General features: G+C 39.2%; 8 protein-coding genes, 1 long non-coding RNA gene and 1 other non-coding gene across 13 annotated transcripts; 7 read left to right on the plus strand and 3 right to left on the minus strand.

Moving 5' to 3' along the window:
* The first annotated feature begins 2,260 nt into the window (after window positions 1–2,260).
* Window positions 2,261–5,604, plus strand: LOC108844193 (U-box domain-containing protein 35-like). The gene is made up of 8 exons (XM_018617418.2): window positions 2,261–2,438; window positions 2,525–2,616; window positions 2,688–2,809; window positions 2,902–3,089; window positions 3,188–3,242; window positions 3,314–3,764; window positions 4,141–4,551; window positions 4,840–5,604. Exons 1-8 carry the CDS (start codon window positions 2,261–2,263, stop codon window positions 5,602–5,604), a joined length of 2,262 nt encoding a protein of 753 aa, XP_018472920.2.
* Window positions 5,605–6,269: 665 nt separating this feature from the next.
* On the plus strand, window positions 6,270–6,929 carry LOC108851578 (uncharacterized). The gene has a single exon (XM_018625034.2). It carries the CDS (start codon window positions 6,362–6,364, stop codon window positions 6,809–6,811), a length of 450 nt encoding a protein of 149 aa, XP_018480536.1. The 5' UTR covers window positions 6,270–6,361; the 3' UTR covers window positions 6,812–6,929.
* A 2,057-nt stretch (window positions 6,930–8,986) lies between these two features.
* Window positions 8,987–10,311, plus strand: LOC108822538 (uncharacterized). Of its 3 annotated transcripts, none has more exons than XM_018595685.2 (3): window positions 8,987–9,071; window positions 9,616–9,775; window positions 9,885–10,311. In XM_018595685.2, the coding sequence occupies exons 2-3, from the start codon at window positions 9,625–9,627 to the stop codon at window positions 10,145–10,147; spliced, it is 414 nt and encodes a 137-aa protein (XP_018451187.1). In that variant the 5' UTR covers window positions 8,987–9,071; window positions 9,616–9,624; the 3' UTR covers window positions 10,148–10,311. The 3 variants fall into 3 exon arrangements, with proteins under 3 accessions (XP_018451187.1, XP_056864403.1, XP_018451260.1); XM_057008423.1 differs by having other exon boundaries at window positions 9,016–9,071; window positions 9,569–9,775; XM_018595758.2 differs by having other exon boundaries at window positions 9,023–9,071; window positions 9,613–9,775.
* An 848-nt stretch (window positions 10,312–11,159) lies between these two features.
* On the plus strand, window positions 11,160–13,188 carry LOC108844203 (uncharacterized). The gene is made up of 3 exons (XR_008944908.1): window positions 11,160–11,713; window positions 12,320–12,728; window positions 12,948–13,188. It is a non-coding gene; the product is annotated as an uncharacterized LOC108844203 (long non-coding RNA).
* LOC130497933 (U2 spliceosomal RNA) lies at window positions 11,164–11,357 on the plus strand. Its single transcript, XR_008936978.1, has one exon. It is a non-coding gene; the product is annotated as a U2 spliceosomal RNA (small nuclear RNA).
* A 255-nt stretch (window positions 13,189–13,443) lies between the features above and the next one.
* On the plus strand, window positions 13,444–15,565 carry LOC108806697 (putative pentatricopeptide repeat-containing protein At1g16830). The gene has a single exon (XM_018578908.2). It carries the CDS (start codon window positions 13,624–13,626, stop codon window positions 15,439–15,441), a length of 1,818 nt encoding a protein of 605 aa, XP_018434410.2. The 5' UTR covers window positions 13,444–13,623; the 3' UTR covers window positions 15,442–15,565.
* Window positions 15,566–15,620: 55 nt separating this feature from the next.
* LOC108806786 (uncharacterized) lies at window positions 15,621–16,587 on the minus strand. Its single transcript, XM_018579015.2, has 2 exons — window positions 16,006–16,587; window positions 15,621–15,914 (listed from the first exon to the last, which is right to left on the minus strand). Exons 1-2 carry the CDS (start codon window positions 16,529–16,531, stop codon window positions 15,835–15,837), a joined length of 606 nt encoding a protein of 201 aa, XP_018434517.2. The 5' UTR covers window positions 16,532–16,587; the 3' UTR covers window positions 15,621–15,834.
* A 464-nt stretch (window positions 16,588–17,051) lies between these two features.
* LOC108855468 (uncharacterized) lies at window positions 17,052–17,998 on the minus strand. 2 transcript variants are annotated; one of them, XM_057008431.1, is made up of 2 exons: window positions 17,692–17,998; window positions 17,052–17,533 (listed from the first exon to the last, which is right to left on the minus strand). In XM_057008431.1, the coding sequence occupies exons 1-2, from the start codon at window positions 17,919–17,921 to the stop codon at window positions 17,317–17,319; spliced, it is 447 nt and encodes a 148-aa protein (XP_056864411.1). In that variant the 5' UTR covers window positions 17,922–17,998; the 3' UTR covers window positions 17,052–17,316. The 2 variants fall into 2 exon arrangements, with proteins under 2 accessions (XP_056864411.1, XP_018484810.2); XM_018629308.2 differs by having other exon boundaries at window positions 17,146–17,539; window positions 17,692–17,984.
* Window positions 17,999–19,062: 1,064 nt separating this feature from the next.
* On the plus strand, window positions 19,063–21,829 carry LOC108808230 (uncharacterized membrane protein At1g16860). Its single transcript, XM_018580409.2, has 5 exons — window positions 19,063–19,400; window positions 19,784–20,684; window positions 20,780–20,935; window positions 21,019–21,230; window positions 21,321–21,829. The coding sequence occupies exons 2-5, from the start codon at window positions 19,839–19,841 to the stop codon at window positions 21,511–21,513; spliced, it is 1,407 nt and encodes a 468-aa protein (XP_018435911.2). The 5' UTR covers window positions 19,063–19,400; window positions 19,784–19,838; the 3' UTR covers window positions 21,514–21,829.
* Window positions 21,830–21,902: 73 nt separating this feature from the next.
* Window positions 21,903–24,314, minus strand: LOC108808224 (uncharacterized). Its single transcript, XM_018580404.2, has 7 exons — window positions 23,803–24,314; window positions 23,553–23,719; window positions 23,202–23,416; window positions 22,859–23,113; window positions 22,671–22,757; window positions 22,421–22,593; window positions 21,903–22,241 (listed from the first exon to the last, which is right to left on the minus strand). The coding sequence occupies exons 1-7, from the start codon at window positions 24,228–24,230 to the stop codon at window positions 22,130–22,132; spliced, it is 1,437 nt and encodes a 478-aa protein (XP_018435906.1). The 5' UTR covers window positions 24,231–24,314; the 3' UTR covers window positions 21,903–22,129.
* Window positions 24,315–24,461: the final 147 nt, after the last annotated feature.

Raw genomic sequence — 24,461 nt, forward strand, 5'->3', positions numbered from 1 at the left:
CACCCTTGTGCATCAATGTTTGGTAACCGTGAATCAAAAAGGAATAACCCCACATTTACTACTAGATGAATTTAGAAAAACTCCATCGATGTCTCAGTGAATAATACACTGCTCAACAAAACCGGATTGGCCTGGAGGCAAGTGTTTTGAAATCCACAGGAGCAGCCTTACAGTCATCCACAAAGTTCTTGCCGAAACAGTGAAGCATCTTTATCAATTTAATCTCTCTGAGCGTCTTCGAGACATGGAGTTCCTTCCTATGTTTTCAGCTGAGTATATCCTCCTTACTCGCAAGTTATTTCTGTGAGAAAGAATCTGCCTTAGGAATCCAGATAGATATGAATAGATTATCGCCGACATGAGTGTTTTCTACATCTCTAAGCTAAGAGCATCTCCAATCCCACTCCATAATTTACTCCAAAATTAAAATGGAGTTGGAAATGGAGTGAAAAATGGAGTGATGACCAAAAAATAAAAGCATTACACTATAAATGGAGTAATGCTTTTATTTTTTGTTCATTACTCCATTTCCCACTCCATTTCCAACTTCATTTCTTAATTATGGAGTAAAATATGGAGTGGAGTTGGAGATGCCCTAAAGCACTACAAGTTCGTGTGTGCTTATCCTCGCATGTTTATGTTCTTATACTTTAAGCTTGACAATGGACAGAAGCATACCATGAAACTTCTAGTATATGTAAGAGATCAATACTTCTGTAGCTCTCGACTAGTCCAAGTTTCTATGTCCAGAAAACTTGACAATGGAGATAATCATTAGGTTCTTCTTATACTTTAAGCTTGACAATAGAGATAATCATTATGTTCTTCTTATACTTTAAGCTTGACAATGAAGAGAAGCATTCCATGAAACTCCTAGTATGTGTAAGAGATTAATACTTATGTAGCTCTCGCCTACTCCAAGTTTCTATAGTCCACATTTCTATACAAGATAGATTCATTTAGAAGTATATATATAATCTTTTGCATCCTAAATTCTTAATTTTACTAGGAAAAACATTCATCATCTCCATTCGAATTATTATGATTGGGAGCGGGTCAAAAAAGAAAAAATATAAACTTATCAAACACATGGATTTGTATTACTGGAGGAAGTTAAGGACAAGTAAACGTTCACCAAATATGCAAATACTCGTCTAAGTTCCCCATAATATTAAAAGAAAGTAACTGTTTGTAGATAACTGAATACAAAAAGAAAATTCAAAGAAAAAAAAAACACAGCTAGGAAATTTGAATTTGAAAATTGAAAAGGCAAAAAAGCTAGGAGGTTGACGGTTTGTTGGACTTGTACAATAACTCACGGGGGCGTTTGAGACAACCATAAAAGTTGCAGCAGCGTTACGCCACAAAGACAAGCACACCACCACCATTATGTTCAAGCAGTTGCTCAAAGTCTTTCTTTAAAATAAAGGAGATGGTATCAATCAAAACAATAAAAATGTTTGATGAGGCTTTACAAGTCAATGATGAAACAAACAACAACTCAAGTAGTTGTTGTAAAGTAGCAATGATAATGATAAAATGACTGTCAACTGCAAACCAATAAATGATAGAATTTTTCGGGACTGTTGTTTGAAAGTATCTTTAACTTTCCAAATTTACATTCTTTTAATCATGTGATTCAAATACTCCCTACTTTCAATGGAAATGTTGTTTATAGTACATTTATAGTACATTGTCATACATATAAGTTGTAGAGTAAAAAAACAAAGTTAATTATTGGTGTTATAATAAGTTGTACATCAGTGGCAATATAAATTATCCTTCAAAAATCTACACAAAACTCCGAACAACTTTTGGCAGCTCAAAAAAAAATCTTTGAATCTTTGAATTTTTGTTATTGTGTATATTTTTATTAATATATATTTCTGTACTAGTTCATTTTGAACGGTAAAATGAGTTTCTTGTATATTTTTAGCTTTATAGTTTTCACACATTCCATAAAAATCAAATACAACAATTTCCTTTGAAAAACAGTTCATTTGTGTGGTTTGTATTATAAAACTCTGTAATTAGATTTTTCATCCGAAAACATAACCATTTAAAATAAGAAACATCGAAAATAGAATTCTTTCTAAACCCATTACGTTATCTATTTTCATTATATTTTATTCCAAATATATCATTTACTAATGAAGAAGTGGAGAAAATCTGCATTTGTGTTTCTTCTTTTCTTTACGTAAGAAGAAGAAGAGCAAAAAAAAAAAAGAAGAAGAAGAAGAGCAAGGAGGAAGACAATAATATGTGGCTACCGAAAACCGATGCGACATGTAAAGGCACACTAAGTGGTTCAGTTGCTGTTGCAATAGACAAAGACAAAAGCAGCCAAAATGCTATCAAATGGACAATGGAGAATCTTACTTCTCGTGGCCAAAGTCTTGCTCTTATCCATGTTGTTCCCAAATCTCAATCTTCTTCAGGTTCATTCATCTTCATTCTCATATATATACTTCCATTAAAAGAATGCTTTCAACCATTCATCTTTTGCTCAATGATACTCATGCAGACATTGAAGAAGGAACCATGCATATGCAGCAAATGGAGAAGCAAACAAAAGATCTATTTTTATCTTTTCACTGTTACTGCAGCCGTAAAGAGGTGATAATCATTAGACTTGGTTCGATTTTTTTCCTAAATCAATCAAACATGGAGGCTTTATACTTGTGCAGATCCATTGTTTGGACGTTCTGCTTGAAGACGTAGACAAAGTCAAAGCGATTGTTGACTACATCACAGTTTCTGCCATTGAGAATTTAGTACTTGGTGTTCCATCAAGAAGCAGCTTTATGAGGTAATTAAAAAAAAATTGATCATTAGGGTTTACATTGATTGATTGCGTGCAGCAGAAGATTAACCAAAATTAGGTTTTTGATACTCAAACAGAAGATTCAAAACGGATTTACCAACGAGTGTGTCAAAGGCAGCTCCAGATTTCTGCAACGTTTACGTCATTTCCAAAGGAAAAATATCTTCCTTACGAAGCTCCTCTCGTCCTGTTCCTTACCAATCACCAGTTCTCAGCCAATCTGAAAATCACGAAACTATTCCCCATGAGAGAAGACATCAAACAGGTGACAAGTTTTTTATTCCTCAGGATAAATGTTTCTTTCTTGCGTCTCAAGCAACTCAACACACTGTTTTTTTAATCTCTGTTTCTTGTTTTCAACAGCAAACACACCCGCAATGACTAGGCCCCGAAGATCAGTTGATTCAGATGGTCCAAGGTATATAAGTTACGTTAGATTACTCATCGAGTGTGATTTACTTTAATAACAATCTCCCAAATCTTGTGTAGACAAGGGTTTGTGAAACTGCCACAAGGACACATGAAAATGATTGGAGACTTCTCAGATTCAGAGACCGAGTTCTCGTTCATAAGTGCTTCACAACAAGGATCAGAAAACTCCTTTATCAGCAGCTCGGGGACGCCGAGTAGTATAGATAGGTGTTCTTTTACCTACGATTTACCGGATTCAGCAAGAGCCTCAAGAGTGTCAACAAGCTCAGAGCAGAGCATTGGCTCACATAGATTGGGGATCAAGTTTACGGATCTAGGTTTTCTCAATAACTCTTCATCGACTTCTGAAGAGAGTGGAAGAACTTCTTGCTCTTACTCATCTCAGAGCTACTCATCTCAGAGCTTGGATGATGTTGAAGCTCAAATGAGGAAACTACGTTTAGAACTAAAACAAACCATGGATATGTATAGCTCAGCTTGCAGGGAAGCTTTAACCGCAAGGCAAGAGGTATGTATTATACACATTGTTCTAAATGTCCGTCTAGGCAATCTTAGCAAAAAAAAAATTGTTTTAAATCTGATTTATATGACTCAAATCAATTTATACTATTATTTAAATCATTTTTAAACTAATCTAAAATCTGTTGAATTAAATAATAGTGTTGATACAAATTTGTCTTATTTTTTTTTTGTTGTATATATTTTATTTTGATAACTCAGCCAAATAATCTTATACTTAAACTCTGAATAATCTTGCCTAGTTCTAGTCCTCCACGAATAGCCTAGTTTATTTCTTGAACATTATTTATACATTACATTACTTCCTTATTAGTTTATCAAGTGGTTGTTTCATCAAAACGAAACCGAAATCTTCATTGTTCTAGGCGACAGAGCTGAAAAATCTGAGGTCAGAAGAGGGAAGAAGAATGGGAGAACTAAAGATGACAGAGGAGACAGCAATGTCAATGATAGAAAATGAAAAGGCGAAGGCCAAAACAGCCGTGGAAGCTGCTGAAGCTGCAAACAGGCTTGCGGAGGTTGAGGCAAAGGGAAGACTAACCGCAGAGACGAAGGCGTTGAAAGAAAGCGACTCTCCCACACGGTATAGCATGGCTAGGTATAGGAAGTACACTGTTCAAGAAATCGAAGAAGCAACTGGAAACTTCGCAGAGTCAAGAAAAGTTGGAGAAGGAGGTTATGGTCCTGTGTTTAGAGGTCATCTTGATCACACAAGTGTTGCTGTTAAGGTTTTGCGTCCTGACGCCGCTCAAGGAAGATCACAGTTTCAGAAAGAGGTAAGGCCATGTTTATTGTAGAGTCCTTAGGGTGAGGTTCTTAGCGTAGTATAAGAACGGTCTCTTAACTTTAACTAAGAAAAATTAAGAACCGTCTCTTAGATAAGAAATTTAAAAGACGATTCTTAGTTTTTCTTAGTTAAAAATTAAGAAACGGTTCTTAAGAACTCTACCTTAAAAACTCTGCAATAAACATGCCCTAAGAAACTGCAATCTATATTAGCTTCAGTTCCTTATGGTTACTTGTGCTACAAGAAAGTCTTGTTGAGTGTGTTTTTGCCCACACAGGTTGAAGTACTAAGTTGCATAAGGCATCCAAACATGGTGCTTCTCTTAGGAGCTTGTCCAGAATATGGCATCCTCGTCTACGAATACATGGCCAAAGGAAGCTTAGACGACCGTCTTTTCAGACGAGGAAACACTCCTCCCATTTCATGGCAGCTGCGTTTCAGAATCGCTGCTGAGATAGCTACGGGTCTTCTCTTCTTACACCAGACAAAACCAGAACCGATTGTCCACAGAGACTTGAAACCAGGTAACGTTCTTCTCGACCACAACTACGTCAGCAAGATCAGCGACGTAGGGATGGCGAGGCTCGTCCCGGCGGTAGCAGAGAACGTGACTCAGTACAGAGTCACATCAGCTGCAGGAACGTTCTGTTACATCGACCCTGAGTATCAACAAACGGGAATGCTGGGTGTGAAGTCTGATGTTTATTCGCTGGGGATCATGCTTCTGCAGCTTTTGACAGCGAAACAGCCAATGGGTTTGACTTATTACGTGGAACAGGCCATTGAAGAAGGGAGACTGAAAGATATGCTGGATCCTGCGGTACCGGATTGGCCATTAGAGGAAGCTTTGTCTTTTGCGAAGTTATCGTTACAATGTGCAGAGTTGAGAAGAAAAGATAGGCCTGATCTTGGTAAAGAAGTGATGCCTGAGCTTAATAGACTAAGAGAGTTAGGCGCAGAGAGTCTTGAGAGTGTGTTTTATGCTGGAAATGGACCGTTTTCACATTCTAGCCAAGTCTCTTATACATCGGTAAGATTTTAGCTTTTAGTTTTAAAAAACATTTGACCAAATTAGATGTATATTTCTTCTGTGTGGTGTTTGATGTTTTGTTGAGTGGGGAATTGCAGGAAGGTAGGAGTGCTCCTTCTATATCGAATCCAGGATCTTTTATATCAAATTCATAGTTTTCAGAACAGAGAAGAAATCTGGTAAAGGTATGACACTCTCTTATTTCATATGAAATTTTTGTCTGAATCTTGTTTGAGATTAACACTCATGACTGAGATTTTCATTTGCAGGAGATATATTTAAGTATAAGAAAGCCAAAAGCAATGTATATATATTCAGGAAGAAAAAATGATTCTTTGAGCTTGTAGAAGAGAGGTGTTTGAGATGTAAAGCCAATTTTTTTTTGTGTTTAGATAAAGAAACACTATTTATTATATACAGGGAACATCATTTATTCAGAAGACCTAAATATTTGCTGCATACTATTTTTTTTTTTTTTGAATGAATATTTGCTGCATACTAATTACTAACTACATCACTCATTCACTCACTCGAATAACATACAACTATATGCTCATGTTAAGTGTAAAGCATAGGCAAATAGGCAGGAAGGAGCATGAAAAAACTTATTTCACAATATTCGTAGGCCCAAGCCCAACACAAGGCCCACAAAGAAAACAATATCCTCTATTTTCATCCTCTTTCGTCTCCATCTCCAACCTACTAGCTGTACATTGAGTTCCCAGATAAGAGAATCAGTTTCTTTCTATTAGTTTCTCCGAAGAAGAAGATGAAGCAACCTACGCTACCGAACGCGGCGGCGGAGGAAACCAAACCAGAACAAAACCAAACCGGAGCAAAGCAGAAACCGAAGAAATTCCCAACGGCAGCCGAGCTGATCTCACACTACCAGAAGCAAGGAGGGCTCGAACCAGCGGAAGCCTCGGTCAAGGTCATCGAAGACCTACAGAACGCGCTCGTGCGAGTCGCTTCGTCCTCGAAGAACGCCTCCAGCAGCAAGAGCAAGCTTCTAGCCGACGCGAGGAAAATCGACGCCATTAGCGGAAGGCTCGCCGTCGTCGACGCCAAGCTGGAGACGAAGCCTGGATACGTGGAGACTTTCGCGTTGGGGTTAGCTTCTGGTGCGGCGCTTAACGGAGTTAGCGCCGTCTGGCCTCACGTTGCCAGAGGGATCGGTCAGGTTTGGTCCGCCGTTAGGAGTGGGACAGATGGCTCTTAAAAAATTGTTAGAAAAGGAATATTCTCTCCAGTGATTCCGTTGGTGTTGTATTAGCTAACTTCAGTTTTTTTTACTGTTGGAACCAAAAAATCTGATAAAAAGTTAGTGTCTTTGTTTACTGTTGTTCCTAGTGGGAAATGCAAATAAGAAGAGTGAATTGAATAGTTTCATCAATCAGACATAGGAGCCACTTGAGTCAAAAAACATCATTTGAGTGCAAATCTTACCTTTTGATCGCTTTAGGCGGTCTTGTGTGACTGTTTGGAGGTCTGGGATTGTGTGAAGGAATCAGAGACGAATTTTAGAATGGCAGCAACAGCTTCACGCTGGTGTTTCCGACAGGATATCATATCTTCAACACTTCCTTGATTAGAAGAAGCATTGCCGTTGTTTATTTGTGTCTCTCTTTGTTAAGTTTTTGCCCTCCAGCTTTGTTTGATGAAGCCTTCTTAGATTTCTTCCACGCATTTGGATCTTCCCTTCTTCCACGCATTTGGTTCCATCTGTATTCTCTCTACCTTTCATTTTTTTTTCTTGGTTCCTCTTAGAATTCACTTCGGAAGTCACTTTCTCACTGCTTGCTCTCTGATCCTTTTGATGAGAGAGGTACACCATCTCCATCAGAGTTTCTCGTTTTTTAATCAGAGCATGTCTTTTCTTGCAAAACATGTTGTATGGTCTCTTAACTGGTATGATGACCTCTCTTTCTTCTTGCATCTTTCACAAGATTACTTATCAAAAAAAAATCTTTCACAAGATTAATCCTCCGCCTTGGTTCCTGAGATGCAGAATGCAACTTGTAGAATGTTTCAAGAAGAGGTACCTTTACATTCGCATGCCAACACCGAAAATTGAGTATCTATCAGCATCAACAAAGTGAAAGTATCTGTAAACCTGAAGAAGATGGATGGAGGAAATATCAACTTGAAGTGGAAACCCAATGTGTGAAATTGGAAACACTCAATTTAAGAACGATACTATCAGAGCAAGCCAGAGATGTAGAAGTAAACATTGATCATTGCGCTGCTTAAGACAACAAATTCCGAGAGAGATCAACAAGAAACTCTTTAAATGGGCTTATATTCATTAATTGGGCCGTCTCTTAATGGGATTCTTTGGCGGAAACCCACCGACCTTATATTTTAACCCAAAGAAAGCAACAATTGCTTCTCCCTGTGGGAGAGAGAAATAATTCAATTCTCTTTTAAATAAAACTAGATTTTGACCCGCGCTTTTAAAGCGCGGGTTTATTTTCCTTTATTTTTTTTTTAAATTGACAAATATTTAATAAATGTCATATTTTCATATATTTGTTTTTTTTTATAAAAGACTTAAGCTTTTTATCTTTCTTTATCGTGTTTCATTTTAAATGAGTATAGGCCTAATCACAATATCCGGACCCGAAGAACCAACCCAAAACCGACCCAAAAATCAGGGTCCCGAACCCGATCAGACCCGGGGTAAATATCCGAATAAATTCTAAATTGCTATATCCGAAGAACCGATCCGAACCCGATCCGAACCGAGAACCAAATGAGTACCCGAAGATACCCGAAATGTGAATATATATCTAAAAATATATGTTATAATTATATTTATAATTATTTTAATATTTTAAATTAATATCATAAGTTAACTATAGTAGTCATTTTTAGTACTTTTGAGTATTTTTGGATAAAATATGATAGTTTGGATAAAAGTTTATCCAAAAAAACTGTATAGAATGGATATTTTTGGTTACTTTTGGTTACTTTTGAGTAATTTGGATACAAAAAATTGAACTGAATCGGATACTTTGGTTACTCTGAGTATAAATAACCGAACCCGTTTTAGATATTTTGGTTATTTGGTTATTTTTCAGATTCTTATGCATGAGAACCGAACCCACCCGGATCCGGAAAGATCCGACTCGAACTCAATCCAAAAAAAATAAAAATTGAATCTGATTTGTTAATCGGCCCAAATGGCCCAAAAGAGATGATGTGGGCAATGGGCTGGATTTAAAAAAAAGATCCAATATAGATTTGTTATTAATATTACTTGATTGCCCTTAATGAAATATGCAATGTTATTAAAGAAAGGGGTATTTTTAGTAAAAAAGCCAATAGGATCCTGCTTTAATAGTATAGATATGAGGTCCACCTTTAAAAATCTACCTAGAAGAAGTTGTAATGTTCCTGTTTTAATAAGATAGATAGAAAAATATAAAATCTCCTCTTTCTGGTTCTCGCGTTCAGCAAACCCATCTCTCGATTTCAAGGTGATTGATTTAGTTAGGGTTTTGAGTTCTAAACTCATGATTCTGGGTTTCTGTTGTTTCGCTGTATGGAATAGTAGGCTTCGCAGCTATAGATTCTATGCTGATTAGTAGGGGGTATACACTATAGATCTACTATTCCTCCTTCGAGAAAAAAAAACATATAGGTTATGTAATTACTCTTATTGTTTGATTGATTTGTTTGAGGCCAAGATCTGTGTGATATCTGATTGATTCTTGATTCATTGGGGTAGAATTAAGGATTCGCTGATTTTGATCTTTTGATGTTTATTGATCTGAGCATGTTGAAGTAGAGATTTTGGAACCTCTTTATTGATTTTGATTATGTAACTAATGATTTGTGCATTTATACCTATTCATTTGCTAACTGCCTAGTTTTTACTTAAATTATTGTTTTAACAAGTCACCGACGTTTTAAGTTTCAGACATTCTGTGCCTTAAAGTCTTTGTCTGATTCGGATTATTTCCCCCGTTGGCAGTTTCATTTCTAAAATATGCTGTGTGGCATTGTGTTCTTTACTAGCAGCTGAGAGAGATGTCGGCATACGACAATGTTATTGGTGGGAAGCTAAAGCTAAAAGGGAAGGCTTTAGATGTGAAAGCAGGTGGAGTCAAGAAGAAGAAGAAGAAACAGAAGAAACAAGAAGAACAAGCTCTCAAAATTACTGATCATGAACTCATAGAAGGTACACATGACCCCGCTTCATTCTCAAATTTAGTATAACCATTTGACTTGAGCTGTTTCATGGCATTCAGAAAGTTTTTATATGTTGTTTATTGGCGTTTTGTTTATAGGAGAAAACACCGAAGCTTTAGGTAAATTGATCGAAGGAGAAGAAGAAGAAGAATATGAAGCGAGTAGGAGTGAATTGGCGAAACATGACGATGATCAGTTAACGCCTGCAGAAAGAAGGTACATAGAGCAGAAGCAGAGACTTGATGTACAGAAGCTAGCCAAGGAAGCGAACAAGTCTCACCGTAACAGGATTGAGGATTTCAATCAGTACCTGGCTAACATGAGTGAGCACTACGATATCCCTAAAGTCGGACCTGGTTAATCTTACTCTTCCTTGGCTTTCTTCAACTCTGCTTATCGATGTTTTGTTATTCCCATTAAGTTTTATTATGTGATCTCCACTCTCTTCATGACAATTACGCATTTTCTTGGAATCTCCCTCTTGTATTATTCCCTATGAGCAATCAGATGCTAAATTAACTATGATCCTTTAGTGTAATTTTACTTGAGTACACAAAACTACTTTTTTTTGTCTGTGCCGTCAAAGAATTTAAATCATTAAGAGAAAGACATAATGTTACAATATGTTATTGTGATTATGGCCGGAGTACTTGTAATTTCAGGAAACTGCTTGCTCATCCTCCAAGGCACGAATTCCATAAATCAGATCGTAATACAAATTCTTGAATTTGGCTACAGTGTATCTTCACCCTCAGCTGGATCTTCGGATACATGAGACCTGTGTGATTCAAATAACCAAACAAGTTCCCAGTGTGTTCTCTCAAATACTGTCTGCATTTCAAATAATACTCGTGGCAATCAGAAATGTTATATTCCCAAATCAAAGAATAAGATTACGAACCATCAGACTCCAGAGAATCTCACAGCATTACAATCTAGTTAGCATAAAAGATCTAGACCTCAACAGAACAACATGTGTAGTAAACACAATACTTAATCTATTGGGTGGAATTCCCAAGAACAAACTTTCAAGAGCCGAAACAGACACCCCATGAGGGATGTATTGTAAATCAACAGATCTCTTTGTAATAGTCTTCAGAGTTCTCTGGGAATTTAACAAAAAGATATCAATCAATAGTGAGAGGCTAGAGCTCGAATAAAGTATATAACCCGCTGAACAGTCTAACTTTTCGTTGATACAGAGAGAGATGTGACCAGAGAATGAAGACGACGAGTGTGGACGTACAAGAAGTTTGATCTAAATAATAACTGTTGGGACCAAAATATCAAACGCTCTTCGCCCCACATCGGTTACTAAAGATATGTTCGCTCTAATTCGATGTGTATATAAATCACGCCGTATGTTACTCTCAACTCATACCTTTCTCGGCCTTTTGGCTAAGATCAAGTGTAGTATCTGTTCTTATCAGTTTAATATCTGATATGTGGTCCATCGGGCCACACGATATTAACTTTATTTTTTGAGGGAGAAAGTCCATTAAGGTAGCTTGCTATCTGGGGTTTCAAGAGTTGCCTGGGTTGCACTACAGCAATGGGCCGGCTCATCCCGCCAAAACAAGTCCAATATTTTCTTTTTAAATCATCTCTTTTGGGCTTTGGAACTTAACCGTCAAAATTCGAAATCAGTGGGAACAACCTTTTTAATTGAATCAAAATCTATATTTGAACCGAAACCAAACCGGCAAAAATTAGTATGCAAACCGAACCATCGTTGTATAAACGTTCTGTATGAAATAAAATGTGGGAACAAAAATTTCCGGGAAAATTGAGGGATAGAGATGGGGAAGGCGATAGGATTGCTGCTAAGCGGGACGCTTGTTTATCACCATTACTGTGCTAATCGAAACGCGACTCTTCTCTCCCTCTTCTCCGATGTTCTTATCATTCCTCGCCAACTCAATGTCTCGTAAGATACTCGGATGTTTTTTGTTTTGATGATTCGAGTACGACAATTTGTTTGTCTTTGGTCTCTGGTTTGCTGATCGGATCCGAAAATTTCGATATTTTTTTTTGTTGTGGCTGCTTGCTGTATGTTCAAATAGAGTGTGCTTTTTTTGCTGTCTTTAGTTTTACATAATGGAGTGGATGTTCAAGTTTCTTTCTTTCTTTTTAATGCCTGATCTGTCATATTGAATGTGGTTTCCTTGTGTTTAGTTTCCCATAATCGAGTGGATGTTCAAGTTTCTTTCGTGTTGCAATGCCTGCTTCGTTTACACCATACGAGGAGGGCTCTCTTTTTTTTTGAATCGAGTGTCATCCTTACAGATTAGGATACGAATCTCAAGCTTTTGTTTCTGTGAAACCGTCCGCTTTTTTATATACAGAAGCACGAGTTTTTGGTTGTGTATCGGTGTGTCATCCTCATAACTCTTATAATTCTCATACCTCTTCTGCGATCAATGCACAAGTCATAAGGCCAAAAGCGTTGTTATGATGACATCACTTTGCACTGTTTGGAAGACACTTGCAATCACATGATCTACAAAATAATATTTTTTTTTTTAATGTGAAGGGTACCTGTGGATCCATTGGAGTGCCAAATATCACACGTTACAGCCTGTAATATCGTTGCATCGCTTAGCTAATACTGTCGGAGCAGCTGAATCCGTTCTGCGAGTTGCAGCAACGGGCCATGACGAGAGGCAATTTGCTAAGGCTAGTTCACAGTCTCTCTGTTATTACTTTAGCAGAGATAGTTCTGTTAGATCACCTGTGTTTATCCGAAGGCAACAGTAGCATTTACTATGTTTAAGACCATTCACTACCATTCTGCAGAATCCTGACCATTGTGTGTATTTTACCCAATAACCAGACAGACGACGATCTTTCAGGTTCTAAGCTGCATTTGTGTGAACTACGGATGTTTCTTTCTTCTCAGGTCTTTACTTCTTGGCAGCTCTGGGTGGGACGAATAATATCAGGTGTGTGACCATTGCTTATGCTGGTAACCACCATATACTAGTTCCCAATTGATAAGACTATATATTGTAGCATTTGATAAAGCTGAAGGAAACGAAGCAATTAAGACAATGCTTTCCACATTCATTTTGGATATTCTTCTTCTTCTTCCTCGTGTTGAGTTCATGTAAAGCCAATTGCATAACCTGCTTGTAAACTATTATCTCTTCTGTCCGAAACAGGACTATGTTTGTTCTGTCTCTACATGCTCTAAAAGAATTCTCAAGCTACCGGAAACTCTGTACCAAGACGAACAAACCGAGAGATTTTGGAATGAGAAAGTACCTTTAGAGTTCTGCTTAACGTCTGACCGCCAATCACAATCTCTCTAAAGCTGTTCTCTTCTTTTTTTTTTTTTTTTGGCAACCTTCCCAATTCCCATGTTCATATAGCTATTGATAGGTGTAGTTTCTAAATGTAAACAATTTTATGGTAATTTAATGTTTTTTTATTTCATTTATCATATGATCATGTTCTTAATGTGACTGTAAAGTGTAAACAATAGATTATTATCTTGCAAGTGGTAATGAAATAATTATCGTTAACAATTAGGAGGCAAGTTAAAATCTTATACAGTTAATTAAATTAACAAAACCGGAGTGTAATCGGTTACTAGAAGTAGCAAACCGAGTCCGGTCAATTCCCCCTTTTAACCCTTGCTCCCTCCGCCACAAGCAGGGTTTAGTTCGTCCCAATCCCAAAACCCCTCCGCCATTTCCTTCTCTTCTCTCTCCTCACTCTGCCGGCGGCGGTTTTTCCCTTTCCTCTTGGATCTAAACTTGGGTCTCCCGGAAAAGCTCTCAATTTTTCTCAAGGAACACTTCCTTTCATGGTTAGAATCTCGGCGCGGAGGTTAAGATGCTATGGAGATGCAGCTGGATAAAGCAGAGGAGGAAACTCATTAACACACTCAGCTTCTCTTCGTTCCACACTCATTCCTCTCCGAAACCAAACCAAACCAGCCAGCTTTCTCCCCCACTCACTCACGACGACGTCTACTCTCGTTTACGAGCCTCCTCTCCCGATCTAAAAACCCTAACTTTCTTCATCCGCTGCGCGAAGCAGAACAACTACTTCCACGATGACAGAGCATTCAACCACATGGTTAGTGTCGTCGAGAGACTAACTCATCAACACAAGAGCATCGATGGAATCATAGAGGGTTTGATACTATCCGGTTGTGCAATCAAGCCACGAGTTTTACTGCTGCTGCTCGAAATCTTCTGGCGTGGACACGTGTACGATAAGGCTATTGAGGTATACAGAGGCATGAGCAGGTTCGGTTATGTGCCCAACACTCGCGCCATGAACATGATGATGGATGTTCTTTTCAAATACGATCTCGTCGATCGAGCTCTCGAGGTTCTCCAAGGGATCCGTGTTCGGAACTTCTTCAGTTTCGACATCGCGTTGAGTCACTTGTGCAGTAAGAAAGATCTGGTTAGGGTTAAGATGGTTTTGAAGATGATGATTAGAGAAGGGTTTTACCCCAACGGTGAGAGGTTTGGGCAGGTTCTTGGAGTGTTCTGTAGAAAAGGATGCGTTGCCGCCGAAGGGCTTCAAGTGGTTGGGATGATGATATGTAGCGGAGTCTCCGTCTCTGTTAATGTCTGGAGCATGTTGGTTAGTGGGTTTTTCCGTTCGGGAGAGCCTGGGAAGGCGGTTGAGCTGGTTAACAAGATGGTTCGGATCGGTTTTTCGCTGAATCTGGTGACGTATACTAGTTTGATCAAAGGGTTTATGGACAGTGGGATGGTGGGAGAAGCGTTAGGAGTGGTGAGTGTAGTGCAGTCTAAAGGTTTGGCTCCTGACATCGTTCTTTGCAATGCGATGATACATATGTTCACTAGACTCGGAAGATTCGATGAAGCTCGTAAAGTTTTTCTTTATAGTTTGAAGAGAGGAGCGGATCGGTATACTTTTGCGACGATGCTCTCTAGTCTATGTCTGTCTAAAGACTTCGATCTCGGTATCACCATCGGTACCGAAACAGAGTTGGATCTAGTTATGGGGAACTCGCTCATGAACTATCTCTGCAAGGTCGGTAACGCCACGGCCGCGTTGAAAGTGTTCCGCGACATGTCTAACAGAGACTTGGCTTTGGACTGTTATACGTACACCGGCTTTCTCGCTGCGCTTTGTCGAGGAGAAGCGCCGCGAGACGCGGTGAACATGTATAACGAGATCGTGAAGAGGAAGAGCGGCGTACGCCTCGATGCTCGTTTTCATACCGTGATGATCGACAGTCTTGTGGAGCTCGGTGAATACGGTGCTGCGATCCGTTTGTTTAACAGATGCGTTTTGGAGAGACGTGAGGTGGATGTTGTGACGTATACGGTGGCGATTAAGGGGCTCGTGCGTGGAGGGAGGATGGAGGAAGCTTGTTCTTTGTTGGAGAAGATGAGAGGAGATGGGGTTATGCCGAATGCGCGGACTTATAGGACTGTTATCTCTGGTTTGTGCGAGGAGAAAGACAAGGATGGGTTGAGAGAGGTTTTGAGGGGATGCGTTGAGGAGGGAGTGGAGTTGGATCCTAACACTAAGTTTAAAGTGGTGTCTCTCTTGTCTCGTTATCCAAGAGATTGTTCGGAGTTCAGATCGGTTTTTGAAAAATGGAGGGATAACGTTGATGTTTATGATTCATCATACGATGATTTATCTGTTTCTGCTGGATGAGTTTTGAGGGGAACTGTACAATGTATATTATTTCATTCAATCAGCGCTGTAATTCTTGTTTAATTATAGAGTTAAAATCTAATTTCAGATCATGTTTTATTACAAGATTATATCAGATGTTAAATGTTCCAATGCCAGTAAGTAGTTATATAAATGACTGTTAACTAGAGAGACAGTACTTCCAATGAAGTTGATCCCTATACCCCTTCTCGTGAACAGAAATATATACAAGAGCAATGGGTAAAAGATACATACATACAACTACTCTTATTCGAATATATTTTACATTTTGGGATTAATAAAACAAACATGGTTGCACTTTGGTATGGCCGTAGTCATAATAGTCCTACCTGCTCGTTTTCATATGATCCTTATCTTCAAAATAGTACAGTTTTAACCTTCCTCGTCCTCAGAGTGATACTCAGTATTTGAACTAGTCTCGATCTTAGTCTCCATCAATCGAGGTTGTGCATCTAAACACACAAGGACCAAAAACAATATGTTAATTAGCTCAAAATTAAAATGATCAAATTAAAATGGAAATAAATTTACAAAGTAACAAACCTTTGAGGAAATAATCAGAGGAAGGCCAACCGTGAGACGAATTGGTGGATAGAGTTTCTTCGTCCGTCAACGGATTAGCCAGCTTCGCAACGAGCTGCGCGACCCCATGAGTCTGGGACCCGGATCCTGGAGGCGGGACATAGTACGAAGCGCCTGGAACAAACGGGAGCCAATCAGGCGCCGCTCGTCGGACGAATATCCGGTGAACGGCGTCCTCGAGCTTCTGTATCAATGGATCAGACGGCGAGGCGGTGTCGGTTTCGTGGAGATCGCCGCCGCGATCGGAGGATTGAGATCGGAAGGATAAGAGGCGTGACGAAGGGAGGAGAGAGGCTGCAGCTGCTGTGGTGAGTCGGGTTTTAGAGAGAGAGATCGAAAGGGAACGAGCCATAGAGACGGAAGTGGAGATGTTTGGTTTTGTGTTCTGTTTCAAAGCTGTAATTAGAAAAAAGATGAGATGAGTTTTGGTTGAGTGTTTGGTTTTGGAGATAAAACGATAAGAACACCTGCCCCTTTTTATCGACATTTTTAAATTCTTTTTTGGATATTTTAGTTTTTTAATTGTATTTACCTAATGTTTCTTCTTTTCACGAGTTTATCTTTGTTTTGTTTTTGTTTTTCAGCCGGCTTCTAATCACATAGATTATCAAAAACTATGGCCTGAGTTTATTTCCAGGGGCGTTTAATTAAGACAAGTTCAACTTATTTAAGATTTTTTTTTCTAAAGGCAACTGTTCAATTCGCCATGTTAAGTACAGTGTGTTAATCGCTGTGGATGTTTTGCATCTCAAGATAAGCTAAAATAACACCGATAACTGATCTTTCTAAATTCTCATCGATATAATAATATCTACACTTTTTTTAAAAAAGATGGATATTTTGAGTCGCAAAAAGATATTTTGGTAAGTAGATATTTTCGCGCTTGTTGGCAAAAAAGATAGAGAAAAGATATTTGTGAGGCAAGAACTATGACTCTAGATATCACTCGCAAAAAGAGAACTATGACTCCATAAACACTTTATATGATTGATTGATGAGATTTCAAGTCCCCGATGCAAAAATAACCTTAAATAAATAATTTTTCTCACGAACCAGCTTAAGAAATTAGCTGAATCTAAAATGTTTTTTGCACGCAAAGGATAGTGAAGAATGACGATTCGACATGTGACATGGTCGATGCGTATATAAAGAAAAAAGTATGTGGGTGTAATCAACAATACAAAGCATATGAGACGTGGCAAAACTTTGTTGTTCAGACACCGATCGAACAAACACACACTAAAAAAAACATGAGTTAGAGCGACGACGTACTTAAAGTTCATTAGTACTCTCCGACTGCTGCTGAGTCGTCTCTCCCCCGGAAACGCTCCTCTTCATCTTTTCTTTCACAGCTTCAGCGGCATCACACGCCACCTCCGCCGCTGATCTGGCAGCTTCCTCCACTGTATCTTTACTATACTCGAAGCTTCTTGTGACAGCCTCTTTCATCTTTTCTCCTGCTCCTATCTCTACTGCATCATCCTTTCCTCTAAAACTATACACAAAGTGAGAAAATGACTAGAGCTAAACAAAAGTTTATGAACAGATATTGAACTAGTTATCTAGTATCATATGAAGGGGGATCCGTGACACACAAGACTTCATTTTCGAAGGACCAGCTAATAAACCAATTAAGTATCTACTTACTCTATGTTGGGAGGGAAAAAGTGGGAGTGACCACGGCATAGAGTCTCTTTAAGTTTCGACCAGTAATCATTACCAGACCGTTTGACTCTAGTTAGCCAAACCGTCGCCGTTTTATCTTCGGGCGGCACCGCTTCACTGGAAACATTCAGAGAGAATACGAAGAGGAATAAGACGACGGAAGATATGCATAGCAGCTGAAAAACTTGCCCATACTTTAACTTTCCGGCCATGTTATTAACGTTTTGAGGGTTCTATGGTTTGAGGCAAAGTGAAACAAAAGGATAAAAGCTGAGGAATAAAAATGCTTACAAAAGGTGATTGGTTTGACAGGCGAGTCGGCGAGCAAGAAGACGTGGTAGGGACAACACACGTGTACAACGCGTGAACCAGAAAGCGACGAAAATGATGAACGTGAAGGAGGTGGCTCATGTAACACTGTGGCGCAGACACGTTGTGTATGAGACTTTTTTTACGTTTTTTCATGTGTCTTACTCAGACCTTACTGGTTTATCATCAGACACCGTGACTAGCTATGTGTTTGAAAATATATATATAATCATGAAAGTTCGCTTGGTCCGGTCCAGTCTTTTAACTTTTAAGTTTATGTGATTAGAAAGGAGGTGTGAAATGACGAGACCTAGTTTTTAAACACATCTGTTGCATTCGATTAGATAAACTACACTTTTACAAAGCATCAAGACAAGTATTCACGTTTGTGTGGGTTATTCCTAGCTTAGTCTATATTAAGAGACCGACTCAAAATTCAAAATTCGTACTTTATGTATTTCGTAATTAAAATAAACATATATCTCTAATGTGTATGGTTTTCTCCGTCTTGCTTCAATCATTATAATTGAGTTACATTATTAGCTATTACGTGTCTTTCGCGCATTAAGGTTTAGAATAATGCATACTAAAATCAACGGAATCTCACATATTAAAGCAGTGACTAATAAATTAGGTGATGCAAACGTAAATCTTGATGACTTGATTTACGGGTAATAAATAGACTTAACCATAACCATTCGACGTAACCAATCATTATTTCGAATTTAACTTTGCTTGAAAGAAAAGTTTCCAGTAATTAACCAAATCGACAAAGCAAAATGAACCAATAAAACGTCATATGTAGATTTTAGAAATAGAAAGACGACCAACTAATTTTAATTATTAAGGATATTAGGTGAAAAGAAGATTGCATTGGGCATGTTACATATTTCTACCAAATGATTAAATCCTATTATTAAATGATTATATAATGTCGACCAAATTGTTTTTTTAAAATACAGTTTCGTATTGTCGACCTTGAAAAAAAAGATTTTCAAATTTAAATCTTTCATTTTTTTGTAATAAAAAAGAAAGAAGAGAGTGTTTCTTCTTCCTTCTCTCTCAGTTTGGTGAGGGACAATAAAAATAAATCTTAGCCTCTTAGAGAGAGAAAGATAAGAGCAAAGGGAAGGAGAGAGAGAGAAAGACTGAGACAACTCATCAGCTGGTACAACTCAGAGAGAGAGCGAGAGAGAGAGATCAAGATCCAAGACGACGGAGAAGATATCTCAAGGGGGATATGGGATCTCGTCTTCCTCAGTATTGCTTCCTTTCTGTTTTTCTACTGTCAGTCCCAGAATAGCAACTACTTGTTCTTGATAGTTTTATTTTTATTTCCTCGGCGTGGACTACATTTTATCCGAATCTTACACCTCTCTCAGGTACGAATCAATCCCTTCGTTTCTTGTTTGATCGTTTTTTTTTTTGTTTCTGCTGATCTTTTGTTTAATGAGAAGATTTGGATCATTAGTCATTACCGGGGACCTTAGAGATCTGAGCTTATAGTTAGTGTTCCACTTCAAGTTGTGTCTGATTTCTTACTAATTATACGGTTCTCTTGTCGGCAAGGTCTTGAAAGTTTCTTTTTCTTGATTGTTGTATCATCGCCCATGGTTTTCGCCTGTCACTATCTTCGATCTAGCGATGTATTTCTTTTTTTATATATATTCATCATTTTTAATATTTGTTATGTCTATTACATGTGAAGCAGTATGCATATATCTAAGTCATCTCTCATTTTCTTCTTCCTCCGTTGTTTCTGCAGGATTTTTTGAAGTTAGGTGATCATCTTGTTTTTTTCTTTCAAGTAAACCTTAAAAATGGGTTCTAGATACCCATCTCACCAGCTCGGCAATGGCCTATTCGTATCCGGTCGCCCCGAGCAACCCAAAGAACGACCTCCAACGATGAGCTCGGTAGCCATGCCTTACACAGGCGGCGACATCAAGAAATCAGGAGAGCTGGGGAAGATGTTCGAGATTCCAACCGATGTGACTAAGTCAAGAAAGTCCGGCCCCATTCCCGGTGCTCCTTCAAGGTCCGGCTCATTCGCACAGTCGGGTCAAGGGGCTCCCAACGCTTCCACTGCTCGTATGTCTGGCTCTTTAGCTTCTGCTGCTGGTTCTGTCTCCATGAAGAAAACGAACTCCGGACCTTTATCTAAACACGGAGAGCCTCTAAAGAAATCATCCGGACCTCAATCCGGCGGCGGAACTCGGCATAACTCCGGTCCTATTCCTGTTCTCCCGGCTACAGGTCTCATCACATCAGGTCCTCTGAACTCCTCCGGAGCCCCTAGGAAGGTCTCTGGTCCGTTAGACTCGTCTGGCTCCTTGAAGACGCACGTGCCTTCTGTTGTACACAACCCGGCTGTAACTACCCTTGGTCCTCCGGATGACTTCTCTAGCCTGAAGAGCTTCCCGAGGCCTGTGCTGTGGCTGGTTGTTCTTATATTTATAATGGGGTTCCTTGCTGGAGGCTTCATTCTTGGCGCGGTTCACAATCCCATGCTCCTCATCGTTGTTGCCATCTTCTTTGCGGTTGTTGCTTCGCTTTTTGTTTGGAATGTTTGTTGGGGGAGACGTGGTGTCACTGATTTCATTGCTCGTTATCCTGATGCTGACCTTAGAACTGCCAAAAATGGTCAATACGTGAAGGTCACTGGGGTAAGATATAAGCTTTAGCTAATGATTGCATCTATCTATAGTCATGGTTTGTTATGTTTATGAACTTGATTCACTTTTTTATAAACTATTTGTAGGTGGTTACATGTGGTAATGTGCCGCTTGAGTCATCCTATCAGAGAGTTCCGAGATGTGTGTACACATCCACGTGTCTATATGAGTATCGTGGATGGGGTTCTAAACCAGCCAATTCTTCACATCGTCTCTTCACATGGGGACTGAGATCATCAGAGGTTAGTCATTCCCTCAATGCTATATTATTTACCTCAACCTCCAACAAAACACTTTCTTATAGAGGTGAATCATAATGTGGCAGAGACATGTGGTGGACTTTTACATATCAGATTTTCAGTCTGGACTCAGAGCCTTAGTCAAAACCGGAAACAGTGCAAAGGTGACACCTCTTGTAGATGATTCTGCTGTCGTCGATTTTAAGCACGGAAACGAGCAGATGTCTCCAGATTTTGTTCGATGGTTACGGAAGAAGAATCTATCAAGCGATGATCGAATAATGCGGCTCAAAGAAGGGTAACAAACAATCATTTTTTCATTAGCAAAACGAGTCCTACTAATAAAGTATTAGTCCTGAATCTCTCTGTTGGTTTTTTTTAATATAAGGTATATAAAAGAAGGAAGCACGGTGAGTGTGATTGGAGTGGTGCAGAGAAACGATAATGTGTTGATGATAGTGCCACCATCTGAGCCACTTGCAGCTGGTTGGCAATGGAGGAGATGCACTTTCCCAACAACCCTTGAAGGTATTGTTTTGAGATGTGAAGACTCATCAAACGTTGATGCAATACCGGTTTAAGTCCATCATCATCATCATCACAGCAACATCAGAGTTTGGTTTCATTGAATTTTTTTTTTTTTCATAAAATCTTTTGAATATGTGGGGTTTCTTCTTGGTGCCTCCGTTTGGTGGTGGGTGGTGTGGTTTCATATACCTAAAATGAGCTAATTGTATTCTTTCTTTTTTTTTGGTTTTGTATAGCTCTTTTAAGTAAGTTCTTTTAAATAGAACTTGTCTTTTACTCAAGGTGTTATATAGTGTCATATGTTATGGTCAAATCTTTCTTTTTTTGTGTAAGATCAGAACTCATTTTTATTCAATTGTTTTCCATTCATTTATTTTGTTCCGATTTGGTATGATCAGTTTAATTGTATTGCTTCTTCTTTATGAATGTGTTAAGTCATTACTAAATGAAAGGCACTGATTTTATTATGAAGAGATTTAGGTCCAACCACAAGTCTGTTACAGACAAGACAAAAACCTAAACTAGCAAACTCAAACAACAAGAAGGAATCTTCCTTTTAAATCAGAAACTGAAAAGAGGTTTTTTTTCCCCCAAACTAATGGGATAACTTCAAACAGCAGCAAAGGCAACATTAAAAGAACTATGTTGTTTGGTCATGTGTTTTGTTTCTCAACGCATGAAAGGGACTAACCAACGCATCTCTGCTCCATTTCCATTAGCCAAATAGTATATCTTCTTCCAGTTTTCCTCTGAGAATACCTCACGCCTAACCAGTCTTTGCCTGCAACAAAAAGCGTATTCATGACATCAATGTCCACTTTAGGACGGTTTATTGTCATTCAAGCAGACCAGCTTAATAATATGCAACTTACTATAAGCTATGATCAGTAGAGGAGTAAAAAGTTAAAAGAGTATAATTATGATCTCCTTAAAGACTTAAAACTGTTTCGTGTAACTCACCGAAGGTAGTAATAGCAGACAGCTTCTGCTTCATCTAAACTATAACGAGGGAAAGCCTGACGAGCATCGGCTGGAACATCTGGCAAGTCTTTACGTAGTTTGCCTACTGCTGTTGAATGTGAGAATGCACCCACCATCATATCATCATGCATCATGCTCCTGAAAGCATTCACCTGCCAAATGAATTGTGTGAATTGGGGATTTTTTTTGTTTGTCTGAGTTCAGATAAGAATTCAGAAGAGAAACTTACCGTCGTAAGTTCTCTGGCATGTATAGGTCGGCAAGAACGTGGTGTCACGGGCTCTTCAAACTCACTGAATGTAAACCAATTGTTGTACTGAAAGACAAGCAAACAAGCAGTAGTAAGATTAGTGAAAAGAGGCTTAGCTTTTAAAATAATAGCAGATATCTCATAAATGGGAAAGTTAGGGAACTAACTTGATCAATTGCAATCAACACCGGTACATCTTTAACGAGTGAGAGTTCTTTCCTAAGTCGCACAACGACACTAACAGCAGCGTGAGTGCTCTTAATCCCCATCTGCACAAGGTCATACAGAGTTGAATCCTCGGGAATGGGCATATTATCTTGTCCTTTCAAGTATCCCACACCCGCACCCTCTCCAAGCACGATGGGATCATAGACGTTGCACCGTAACTCCCTTAAGCGAGGTTCATTGAACGTAACAAAATCCTACAGAAAAAAATCAAGTTTAATAAGAAACGCTCTCAAACTAGAAGGAATCCCATTTCCAAGGGACGAGGGCTAGTGAAAATCTTGCCTTGAGAATACTCTCAGCTTGTAGAGGAGTGTCCCAAAAGCCTGTATGTGGATTCTTGTAGAAGTAGCCTCCATGAGTCCAGTCACGGCCTTTGGGTGCATAAAGAACTAGCCAGCCTTCGTCACGTGCCCAGTGAACAAGCATCGCCAAAGCAATACTCTTTCCACTCTTAACAGGACCATCCAAGATAATCTGTTTCTTAGGCTTCACACCACCTTTTCAGAACAAAGTAGCCCAATGATTAGAAATAGACTACGGTGTTACAAATCCTGGTTAAGTCTAACAAACAAACCAGATTAGAAGAGATCACTGTTCTTATACACTTAAGATGAACAAAACAAAAGAAGAGACCTTTAGCCTCAGTAGGCCACGTGGGAGGATCAGCAATGCGTCTGAAGTTATCCCTCAGATCCAAGAAACTTTTCCTAACAAGCAATGCAGGTCTCCATGATTCTTTAAACTCATCTTCAATCCCTGAAGCCAATCCCTCTGGCAAAACTGCTTTCAACGCCGCCTCACTATCATCCACACATCACACAACATAAACACATACAACGATACACAATAAGCTAAGAGAGGATATATATATATAGAGATATACTCGAATTTGAAGTAGGAGCCGATATCCTTGTGAGACAGCTTCGAAAGCGTCACATCTCTCGGAGTGAACAGAGGTCGGCCGTTAGGACCTACGTCCAGAGACGGAATCTTCTCGTCGTCGGCTAGCCTCTTGGCTCGGCCAGACTCGAGGTCGTCTCCAGCGGAGCCGCCGAACTCTCCGTCCTCGGCTCCTCCGGCGGAGGAGGCCTCACCGCCTTTGGATTTGGATTTCTTGCCTTCGGATTTCTTCGTCTTGGTGATGGTGGATTTAGTGCTCTTGGAAGACGAGAAGGAGCGATGAATGTGATCTAAGCTAGGTATAAGTGTTGTTGCCGCGGGAGGGAAATGAGAAACGGCGTCGTTTGGAATCAGAGATCTCCGATTGAGCTTGAGATTGCCGGCGGCGGTTCTTACGACGGATCTAAACATTTCTCTGGTTCGTCTCTCTCTCAAGAGTCGACGGAGCAAAGGTTTTAGAGAGGGATTTGGGTTTGCAAATCTGACGAAAGAAAGAAGGTTGAGCAGAGAGGAAATGGCACACTTGTAATTTTCCGATGGCATCCAGGCCCATTAAGTTAGTGGGCCTTAATGTTATCGTATTGAGGATGGAAAGTTAGGCCCATTAATTAAGAATGGTATTGTATTCAGAATTTCAGACAC

This window comes from Raphanus sativus, chromosome 1 (genome assembly GCF_000801105.2).
Source record: "Raphanus sativus cultivar WK10039 chromosome 1, ASM80110v3, whole genome shotgun sequence".
Taxonomy (NCBI): Eukaryota; Viridiplantae; Streptophyta; class Magnoliopsida; order Brassicales; family Brassicaceae; genus Raphanus; species Raphanus sativus.

Excerpts from the sequence above, each read along its gene's own strand:
- LOC108844193 (XM_018617418.2), top strand. The coding sequence starts at position 2,261 with ATGTGGCTACCGAAAACCGATGCGACATGTAAAGGCACACTAAGTGGT. Across the intron at positions 3,243-3,313 it reads GTTGATTCAGATGGTCCAAG|ACAAGGGTTTGTGAAACTGC; the intron begins GTATATAAGTTA and ends AATCTTGTGTAG. Across the intron at positions 3,765-4,140 it reads CTTTAACCGCAAGGCAAGAG|GCGACAGAGCTGAAAAATCT; the intron begins GTATGTATTATA and ends TCATTGTTCTAG.
- LOC108851578 (XM_018625034.2), top strand. The coding sequence starts at position 6,362 with ATGAAGCAACCTACGCTACCGAACGCGGCGGCGGAGGAAACCAAACCA.
- LOC108822538 (XM_018595685.2), top strand. The coding sequence starts at position 9,625 with ATGTCGGCATACGACAATGTTATTGGTGGGAAGCTAAAGCTAAAAGGG. Across the intron at positions 9,776-9,884 it reads TGATCATGAACTCATAGAAG|GAGAAAACACCGAAGCTTTA; the intron begins GTACACATGACC and ends TTTTGTTTATAG.
- LOC108806697 (XM_018578908.2), top strand. The coding sequence starts at position 13,624 with ATGCTATGGAGATGCAGCTGGATAAAGCAGAGGAGGAAACTCATTAAC.
- LOC108806786 (XM_018579015.2), bottom strand. The coding sequence starts at position 16,531 with ATGTCGATAAAAAGGGGCAGGTGTTCTTATCGTTTTATCTCCAAAACC. Across the intron at positions 15,915-16,005 it reads CTCTGATTATTTCCTCAAAG|ATGCACAACCTCGATTGATG; the intron begins GTTTGTTACTTT and ends TTGTGTGTTTAG.
- LOC108855468 (XM_018629308.2), bottom strand. The coding sequence starts at position 17,921 with ATGGCCGGAAAGTTAAAGTATGGGCAAGTTTTTCAGCTGCTATGCATA. Across the intron at positions 17,540-17,691 it reads TTTTTCCCTCCCAACATAGA|TTTTAGAGGAAAGGATGATG; the intron begins GTAAGTAGATAC and ends CTTTGTGTATAG.
- LOC108808230 (XM_018580409.2), top strand. The coding sequence starts at position 19,839 with ATGGGTTCTAGATACCCATCTCACCAGCTCGGCAATGGCCTATTCGTA. Across the intron at positions 20,936-21,018 it reads GGGGACTGAGATCATCAGAG|AGACATGTGGTGGACTTTTA; the intron begins GTTAGTCATTCC and ends ATAATGTGGCAG. Across the intron at positions 21,231-21,320 it reads ATAATGCGGCTCAAAGAAGG|GTATATAAAAGAAGGAAGCA; the intron begins GTAACAAACAAT and ends TTTTAATATAAG.
- LOC108808224 (XM_018580404.2), bottom strand. The coding sequence starts at position 24,230 with ATGTTTAGATCCGTCGTAAGAACCGCCGCCGGCAATCTCAAGCTCAAT. Across the intron at positions 22,758-22,858 it reads TGTTGATTGCAATTGATCAA|TACAACAATTGGTTTACATT; the intron begins GTTAGTTCCCTA and ends CTTGTCTTTCAG. Across the intron at positions 22,594-22,670 it reads ATGCCAGAGAACTTACGACG|GTGAATGCTTTCAGGAGCAT; the intron begins GTAAGTTTCTCT and ends TTCATTTGGCAG.